The sequence below is a fragment of the Propithecus coquereli genome, unplaced genomic scaffold (assembly GCF_000956105.1).
Source record: "Propithecus coquereli isolate 6110/MARCELLA unplaced genomic scaffold, Pcoq_1.0 Scaffold294, whole genome shotgun sequence".
Classification (NCBI taxonomy): Eukaryota; Metazoa; Chordata; class Mammalia; order Primates; family Indriidae; genus Propithecus; species Propithecus coquereli.
Genome location: NW_012148552.1, coordinates 2,021,832 through 2,032,258, shown reverse-complemented (window position 1 = coordinate 2,032,258; position 10,427 = coordinate 2,021,832). Strand labels below are relative to the sequence as shown.

Genomic DNA, 10,427 nt, shown 5'->3' with positions numbered 1-10,427 from the left:
AAAGTCATCCATCCATCAGAGACTGATGCAATTGTGAATGTGCATTTTCCAGAAGGAAGCAGAGCACAGCAGAGACCACCTGCAGCTGCCAAACTGTGGCAGTGAAGCAACGCAACGCGTTACGGAAGTCACATGAGGTGTGAAGTATAAATGGAAAACAAATGCTTTATCAAAAAAAGTTGGCTGGTGGCCCAACATACAGATATTCGTAAGTATATATTTATATATATAATGATAAAAATCAGCTTGCATGAGGGTCATAGTACATCTACTTTGAAGTTATAGCACACATATTCTAAGCAATTTACAGAATTTGTCAGGTTTGCATATACAGGAATTGTGAAATGAATTAAAATACACTGAAATATAGAACACTCAAAATGTATTTATATAAACCTCCCAGAATTGACAGGGATTGGCCATAATCAGCACTTGCCACCATTGAACAAGAACTGTAATCAAGAGAAAGAAGAAAAATCCAAGAAAAAAGGGGAAAATAAAAAAAATTCTTCCTTTCGTTATTCCTTATTTAAAATAATGTCTTCCTTGTTGACTTGCAATGTCAATAATTTTGTTATTGCCCCCAAAAGGGGGTTTTGTTTGATGGTAGTTTACGTTCTGTTGCCATTTGATCTCTGTTCGCTGCCTGTAGATAATAGGGTTGTTTAGTGGGAAACCGGTGGTATCCATAGTAAATATTTACTATACCGAGGGACGTTCAGGCCAACCCCTGAGCAGTCAGTGAGATGATGATTTTAGTCGCCGAAAGAAAAGGAAAAAAATAGATCTTGCTGTTAGAAAATGTCCTATCACTCCACACTAATTCTCTTGAAATAAAAGATCAGTGATTTGCCAAAGAAAATATTATCAACAAAGCGTGTGACAGCCTCTTCGTTTATGCCTCCGGAAGCAGGTGCTCCTTGTGTAGTTAATTAGAGTACAGTGGGTGCAGGGTGGTGCTTGGAGTTTAGGGTCAACTTTGCTGTCCGCTCCGTAGATTTTACAGGCGATTTGCTCTTTGCTTTAAGAAGAGAAAGTGATATTGGAAAAAAGTCAGCACTTTAGATTAAAGCAAAGCACCCTTCACAAAGCCACAAACAAGAAGCAGGACAGAAAGTCCATGGCTTGTAGCTATCCTCGCACCTGCGGAAGAAGTTATAAGATATTCGCTCATCTTGAAGATTTCCAATGCTCCTTATTAGGCTGTTTTAAACACATACATTATATATTTAATTAGCTTGCCAGCTTGGCTCTGGTGCTCATGAATGTCTTGGCATGCACTGCAAATAACAACACATACAAAGGATTTCAGTCCCGGCAAGTTGGTGGTGTTTGTTTTGTCTGTTTTCAAACATTGCCATCCTATGGCTGGGAACACCGAGAGGAACAAATCCAAATACTTTTCCCTATAATCAATGGTTGTTCCTATGTTCATACCTAAAAACACACCCTGTTTTACTACTGAGAGCTTCTCAACAATGGGGAGAATGTGCAGCAGGGTGGGTGCGTTTGGGCATTTACTTTTAAAGTAAATTCTTTCTTGAAGCACTATCTTGGGTAGGTTTTAAAAAAATAAGTAAGATCTTTCTTATTTTTTTTATCCTTGAAATCTGGGGAAAAGTTAATGCTATTAAGAATTGGAAATTCTTGAAAGAGCACCAAGACTATCTAAGGGAAGAAATTAAAGTGTATGTTTATACTTTTTCTTCATCTATTTTGTGCAATAAGCTTCTGGCTACAAATGACACATTAAACACCTTTATTACTAAAAATTAAAATGTGATGAGGCTCCAAGCATTTCTTTTTTCTTTTATTGGAGAAAAGTTAAAGGTGTTTGGAGTGGGTAAGAGTGGGAACATTCCATCTTTTGAATATTTCAGCCAAATGGCGCTCAGGTCCACACTGGCAAAGATAATAATTGTGTCAGAACCCCTTGTTTTCAAAAAGTCACTGTATACACAACATAAATTTTGGGGGCTTTTAAGGTGGCCATTTAGCAGACTCACATTAGTTTTTTCTTGTTGTTTTTCTGTTAGGTTACTTTGTGTTGTCATTGATTTGCCATTTTGGCGAATCAACATAAGGTGGGCCATAAATGTAACACAGTGCCTCCTCACAGAAACCTATACTGCAGACTCAGAGGTTAGTGGTGGGTCTCTGGAGAGTGCTCCTTTATTCAAGATGGATGACAAGTTTCAAAAAATGCAAAAGTGATAGTTCAGTCCATGTGTAGCTCTAAGTACAGAGAACATGCAAAGAAAATATATACACTCTATGTAGAACAACTAGCATCAAAGCTTTTCAAAATTAAACACGTATTCTTGTTATCTTTTGATGAGAGATTCTTTGACAGGGATTCATTTGATGGACAGAAAAAAAGAAAGGAAATGAAAATTATTAGATGGCTCCCTAAATAGCCAATGGCACTTGATTTGACATAAAATATGTCTGGTATTGAATAAAGTTTAAACAATATAAAAGCAACAAAACGGTTCACTCTTTAAAAAAGTATTTTGTGAAATAACAGTTTTCTTTTCAGCATAGGCGTTGCAGATTCGCTCAAATTTGCTGAAACTGCTCTGTGTCTCATGTTGCCCCTTGTCAGTTAATCATCCCTGCGTGGGAAGCACCTGACCCCACCAGCCCCATAAACTATTGAGGGAGCAGCTGCTTCATTTCAACCCAACGTTTCCTATCACAGTACGTCCAGCATGTGCAAGTTAAAGCATAATTTACATGAGCACTGTAACTGAAAAGATACCCACTTATAGTGTAAAGACATTTTGAGGTTACTGAAATTTTGAGCTGCCACCAGACCTGCACTACGCTGTTGCAACAGAGTATAATTTTCTTCAGATTATAATCATCCGTCCACCTAGGCGCACAAATTCACCAGCATATTGTTAATTAAATGAAATTCATTTCTAGCAGGACAATGATACATCTTTTCCTATACTAAGCGCTGTAGCACATCAATGTTGTCATCACGTCCCTGATGGGGTTTCTCTTCTTTCTGCTTTTTATGGGTGTCATGAATGAAGAGGTATGCACCCTTTATCTTTGTAGCTCTGAAGACTTTTAGACAGTGAAATCCGAGACTCTGAAATGCTATAACTTGTCCTGTGTAATTTTAGCAAATAATCATCATAGTCATTTTCATCCAGATTTATACTACTTTCATGGTACCATTATTGTTTATCAAACATGCTATGATTTATTCGATTGCCATATTTAAAAAAAATTTTTCGTGACAAACTTTGGCCCCTCCTCATGCCCTGTGCTCATTTCCACACACAGAAACGATTTACTCTTGTGCGATCCTGAGAGTCAGCATTGCTAGGATCCCCGAGTTCTAATTTCATTGGCTGCTCCTCACTTCTGACATCTCAGATACTTACTTTTTCTGTTTCCTAAGATGAGCATCCTAACCGTTCGTGTACTATTGTTCTACTCTTTCGTATTAGCGTTCCAGGCATGGGGTTGCAACAGGATCGCCTATTTTGTTTCACCTGGTTTCCCTTGCTCCTCGCTGTAGGTTGAGGTCGAGCAGGGTAACTCGTTACGCCCCTAACGCCGTCGCCCCCGCCCGCCAACGCCCCGCGGTCCGCGGTCTTTCCCACCAGCCGGCTGGAAGCGCCGGTGCTGGGGCCTGGCGGCCTTTGCTTTCGCGTCCCCGCGCGGCCAGGCCCTGCCTTTCCGTCTGCTCCCGCTGGGCTCTCTGTTAGCTGCTTAAGAGGAAGGAGCGACACTTGCAGCGATTTTTTTTATTACTTTCAATGTCTAAAACAAGGCCTTGAGAGCTTCAAAACTCTGCCCCCAACGCAATATACCCTGCGAAGAAGAAAGGGAGGCGCTGTTGTCTGAACTACGTGAAGAAGATGCACAGGCCACACGCGCCCATGAAAGCGGCCTAGCGGGACCGGAGATTCCTGTTGGACCCAGTGCCATTTCGTGACGTCCCGCCGCTTCTATCCAACAATGACGCCTTTCATCCGTTTTTACGCTTAAAGGTTTCGTGGCGCCCTCCCAGGTGCGACTCCCCACGTCCCGGTACCGCAGAGCAGGTACTTCCTCCATTCTTAAAACGGAAGCGGCGAAGGAGTCTTCCCGGAAGTGCGGGCGGCGCGGACTTGGCTTCCGTGTCCCCTGTATCCGCCGCACAGGGCGCGCGACACGTGCAAGTGCGCCCCGGGGACAGACGCACAGAGCCCTAAAGACATGATCTTCACTATCATCACTGTTTCAGAGAGAGACAGAAATTCCGTCTATTTCTTAAAAAAAAAAGAGCAAGGTTAAAAACAATCAAAGCACAGCGGTCAAGAGGCTTTCCTGGCAGCCTGGCCGGCCGGGGGCGCACCTGGGCCACCCCGACCTGCCAGGACGGAGCCCGCCTCCACTGTCCTAGTGAATCCTCGCAGCAATAGCCAATGCGCAGGTCAGGAAGACGTCGCGTGGCCGCGTGCAGCAGACCGTCTAGATTACACGGGTCACAGGGAGTGAAGCGATGACCGGGAAATGAAGAAGCAGCAGCACGGTCCCCACAGAGCGCCGACCCTGAGGCCAGCCACGTTGCTCCGGTGTCCCCACATCTGCTACATCAAGATGTGAAGCTATCACCTAAATATCTACTCATCTTCCCTGCGAAAATGCACCAGATATAACATACTTCAGGGAAAAAAACTTATTTGGTATAAAACTTAACTTTTCCTCAACTCTGAACTGATAAATATTGGATATAAAAAACATTACCAGCCTCTTGGTTTTCCTAAACATTAATAATAAGTAAAGCTTGCTTTGCTCTTCATGATGAGCCAGTGTCTTATCACGTAACAATATTTTGAACTTTCCACACTACAGACTTTGGCGGTTTGAAGAGTCCTCTGAATTCAATTGCATATCAGTGTGAGACCTGGCTCCGCCATTCTGCAGACATACTCCTCTTCTTTCCAAGGACTTCTCTTTTCCAAGCTTTTGATTCGAATGTGATAGCCTGGGGCCAAGAAAGTTTAAGTTGTAGGTCAAAGTGCCATCATTAGTTAGTGACAGGGAGGGCACCACCATTAGAGCTCTTGGCTATCAGGAAAGATCACCCAAAGAGGAGGGTGCAGCTATCAACTTCACAGTACTGAGCGGAGAGCTGAGACAACTACCTAAACAATTTCTCCCCTGCCAACGTTACCAGTTCTCCAAATATCCACCTTCTCTTGGCTTTGAATATTTTCTGATGCATTAATTGGCTGTGTAATTTCCTGTGCGAATTACTTGTTTAGCCGGGGCACATGCAACGCACCGGGCCTCCGTCAGCAGAGTTAGGCCCGACGCTCGATAGGCTTTTCTTTATCTTCTTGTTTGAGTTTTTAGTGGAAGCAAAAGGAGCAAGAAAAAAGGAAGAGAACAATTTCTCTCCCACAGTGGGTCCCTGGTGAAAGGCTCCAGAATATTTGTAAAAGTGAATAGTAGTGTGAGGCACATCATAAGAACTAATCTAAAAATGGAAATCCTCCAACAGTAGAAGTTGCAAGAGTCCATAAGTTTTTGTGTGTGAAGAAGTCCAGTTTGCTAGGAACTGAGCGTCCCTTACAGCTCTTCAAACAGGTACCGACACACTCCCTCTCATCACAGATGCCCGCTTTCAGAAATGAAATCGCCGGGTGGGAAAATCCGAGCTAACTTTTAATGCAATTTTTACTCAATTTTGCACATACTAAATCACCATTTAAGAGGAAAGGTCAAATAATAGGATGATTTTATCCTATAATTTTTTGAGAAGAATATCTTTTTATGAGAATTCTTACAGGTCCAGTGCTAATTTCTTCCAGAAATCCATTTTTGAAAAGAAATGTGCCTCATTTTGACCTAATACATAAATCGCTTATTTAATGTGCCTCAGCATGTTGGCAGCAGCTGTTTAAATTTTCTTTCTCGCTTTCCTTTAGTCAGCGAGTTTACAGCTCTATTCTAGTCAGGAGGCCTCTTACTGTAGCTAGGGGGAAAAGTGCAGTCACCATGAACACATGGTCTATTCAACAAGGCACATGTGTGATGCCTCATTCACCAGAGAATGTCCCAGACTCTCCTCTTGCTTATAACCAGTCTCTGCAGCCTTTTGGGATTTCTACCTTCTGCAGTTACTGGAGAATGGACACGTGAAAACAATGCTGCCTCCCTCCTGCTGAGGCCACAGTGCATGTTAAAACAGCACATTTTCATATAACTCACCTATACTAATAAGAACTGATCTTGTACAGATGGGATGATGATTATGATAGAAGCACTTAGTATTTTTGAACACATTTTTCTTGACCCCTGACGACAATCCCATGGGTCATGATAATCATTTTACTGATAGGCAACTGAAGCTGAAAGCGGTTATGTGACTTGTTCAAGTTTACCCAGCTGGTCGGAGTGTAGCTGAGATTCCAGCGCGGTTTCCGTATGACTCTAGAACTAAGACGCTGCACGTGGAAGTGCATCATAATTTCCCCCGGCCATTCTTCATACCTGAAAACTCTATACTGTCCCAATGCTGACTATTAAGTAAGTATGGAAAATCAGTGGTTTTGACAGAATGGAAGGGAGAACAATAAAACTTGGTAGGAAAACAAATAAAATGTTTTCAAAGGATGAAGTTTTAATATCAAATACATTTAATAACTGTTTGAATGCATAAATAAAAATGATGTATAATTAGCACTCCATTTACTGGTATATAAACAAATGCTGCTAAAGTGCTTGAAAGTATTACAGAGTTTAAATATGCTTCCTGCCTCTATGCTTTCATTATTAATTAGCAAACTCCTTATTCATAACGCGTAGGTATGTATCGATCCAGACTACCTGAATGATCACAAACTCCGTACTAGGAATTCCACACGTAGTTCTGTTGCACTGATAATGCTGAATAATGCTGAATTTATCGAAGGACTTCAGAAAGAACATTCATGTTGGGGAACGCAAAGGGGAAATTCTGAGGACAACCAGCACTGATGTGGAATGACTTCAGGGACTGTGCACCCAGAGCGCTCACCCCGAGCACCAGGACAGCTTGCCCTGCATTAGAAAGCCGATACAAAGTGCACCGCGGCTAGTATTATTGACTCCCAAGTGAAGAGCCAGAGAAATGTATTTTAATAACTCCTGAGTTGAAGAAGTAGGGGTCTGTTTGGCTGAATATTTGAGCAATTGCTCACTAATTGGTCAAATAGAGAATATTTCTTCTTACCCACGCCCTTGTATGCATATTGTTATACATCCCCTCCTGCAATGCCGTCAGAGAAAAATTTCTTATATTTTTAAAGAAATGACAACTGAGGAAAAAATAGAAGGAAAAGAAAGAGAAGGAAAGAAACATAGCTGCAAATATGTGATTTCAATTCCCATATATCTTCAGAATATAAATTAAATAGTAAAGATATCATCATAATTTATAAATTCAGTAATTTGCCTAAATTAAAAAAATAATTTTTATTATTCAGCAGTGTTTGATTTTGAGGAAGGAATTATTGAGGACCTAATGCCAACAGGATGTACGAAGACATCAATTATATGGCCTCAGAAAATATACTTGTTTTCAGATAAGGAAAATATCTTAAGATTTTAACCTGTATATTTTCAAAGTTTGAGCCAATGGCTTTACTCTTTTTCTTAATCTATTTCAAAATTTTCTGAATCAGAATGATATATAAATTATCTTCATAATGGAAATTATCTTCTTAGCTGTCAGAATTAAGTAATTTGAAATATTTGAAGCAAGATTTTTTTTATTCATATCCTATTTATCAAGACATGCAAATAAAAGTGTAGGATTAAGCCATTTCCAGGGACTGTTCATTAAACTCCCTACATATAATTTATCATTAAATATCATTTTAAATAAATTAATAACATTGTTGCCATGAGTATGCAATGCAGGATGGTACAAGTGCTAGTTTCCAATCTTCTCTGACCATTACTACTTAGGTGGTCTGAGGTTATATTATTAAACATTGACCAAATTACATAAAAATTCGTGTATATTTTTAGTGGTGAGATTATCCTCATAAATGTTTTGTACTGCACATAAACCAAAACATAATTTTCAATCCCTAATGATTTCATTCTAATTACATGCTTAACACAGTGCTAGGTGTTGTCATAACACTAAAAGTATCAGGACAAAATTCCTATCTTCAAAACCCTTACAATATTTTCAGATGGTTTGAAATAATGAGTTTTTAAATTTTAAAGGTTTTTTTGTATTTAGTGGTTATGATTCTCCTGCTTGCTCCTAAATGTAGCATTTTTCAAATTAACTATTTACGATGCTAGAAGTGAAAAAATTGGCTTCACAGCATACGAATTTGTTTAATCATAAAAATTAAAAATAAAATATTTTATAAATAGCTGAAGAAGATGCTGCTAAGGAGATGTCTGCAACAGAAGACATCCAAATGAAGCCAGAAAAATCTTATCCTCATAACAGACCCCCTTCACTGCACAATGGATGACACCTTTATATTTTGAAATTTGGAATATCTGACTGCATTATTTAATCTTCATTAAAATGTTGATGTCTGTGAAGATAATACAATTGCTTAATCTAATTTCATCTTTTTTATTTTTTATTTTCCCTATAGCTCCATAGTTGTCAGCTTCATGGAATGAGAAATCATAACTTCTAGCTTTTAGCATTTGCTTTAATTCAAGCACTAAGAGTGCCACCTATATTTGGTCTGTTTTATACCTATAGTATTCTGAATGCATGTGAAATGCTCTCTCAGAGTCTATTTTGAAGCAGTCCTATTAAGTAAAAACATAATTCTTGTTTATAAATCTTCCTGTGCGTTGATGTCCCTAGATACTCCCAGTAATGATGTATTACTCATCACTTTGATCTCCCTTGGAGTTAGGGGTGTGAGTCACAGCATTGAGAGGAAAAATGACTGCACAATATTTTATTTATAAACTTTGTAGATGCTTGATTTATTTGATCAGTATGCATTCATAAAGATCATACCTATTTGCTTAGAAAAACAAGAAAAATAATTGGATGGTCAGATTCTCTACCCAGCCCCCAGGAAATGATATGATAAGATTCAATGTTCCTAATTTTAATGCTACTAGCAATTTCTATGTATATGCCTTTCATAACAGTACTGTATGTATACACATGTGCATGTGTATATATTTTTAAAATTTTGTCATTAGCTCCATAATCACACAACACCATTATTTTATTTTATTTGTTGAAATAATTTATATGTTTGCTAATTTATTTTCTCTCTCATCACATATCTGCCTATGATTTTTAAATCTGGAAAATTTTAAATTTTCTTTTTTTCTTATGACAAAGTAATAAATCATCACTGTATGAATTTTATAAATACAAGAAAAATAATAAAAAATTAAATACCATGCCTTATCTTGACTTCTGCTGTACATTTTCATGTATTTTTTCATGTTATTTTTCTATGGACATAGCTCAGACTAATTTAAAGTTTTTTTATGTTATATTTTTTCACTAAAGTTTTGTATCCTATATTTTTTCATGTTATATTATCAAGTCCTTTCTAATGTCATTAAACATTCTTTGAAAATATGATTCTAGAAGCTGCTTAATAGTCACTGTATGTTTTAGCATTTTCTTTGGGTAACGCCCCTATTTTTGATCCTTTATGTATTTCCAGTTATGTGAAAAACTCTGTGATAAACATCCCTGTGCATGACTCACTACCGATCTGCTTGGAATTTCTTCCCAGAAGTATAATTTCAGGGACATTCCGGCCACACAGTCTAAAGCCCAGGGACTGATCTTTCCTGACAAATTTCCCTTCAGAAAGCAGCTAGCAATTCACTGTGCAAGTGATGATGTAGCAGAGTGCCTGACTCACTGTAACCTTCGTGATACTTGTAGATTTAAAAAAATCTTTGGCAACATTGTATCTGTTAAATTTTTAAAAAATGACAAGTGATTTTGACTGTGACTGCATCAAATTTATAAATACTTCCGAAAACTCTGACGTACTTACAGTACTGAGAGTAGCCGTCTGAAAACGTAGCACGTTCATGCATTTATTCAAACCTACGGGCTCTCAATAAAGTGTTCTAGTAGTCTTCATATTGCTTATTATTGTCTTTTTTAAAGACTATATATTTTATATCTTTGTCTTGTGCTACTATTGAGGATTCTATATCATGCCCCAAATATTTTCTATTTTGATATTGCAGTTATATATAAGATTGACTTAAGTTTACCTTTATTTTGTTTTTATTCATATTACACGATCACTTTTGATATGTCTAAGTGATTTGGAGTCGGTTACATAATTGTAGCATCTGCAAATATTGACATTTTTATTTTCCTAAGTGTTAGACACAAATATTTCCTTGTCTGTTGCTTCACTGTTTAGTTACATTTGGTCTAATTAAACAAATATTTTAAATTATTT

General features: G+C 38.3%; 1 protein-coding gene across 1 annotated transcript in view; it reads right to left on the bottom strand.

Moving 5' to 3' along the window:
• Window positions 1-203: 203 nt before the first annotated feature.
• The window catches only part of VSTM2A (V-set and transmembrane domain containing 2A), a 25,431-nt gene continuing 15,207 nt past the window's right edge, over window positions 204-10,427 (bottom strand). Inside the window, exon 4 of the mRNA XM_012648736.1 lies at window positions 204-1,143. Within this exon, the coding sequence (XP_012504190.1) occupies window positions 1,067-1,143 (77 nt within the window). The 3' untranslated portion in view covers window positions 204-1,066. The remainder of the gene's footprint in view (window positions 1,144-10,427) is intronic.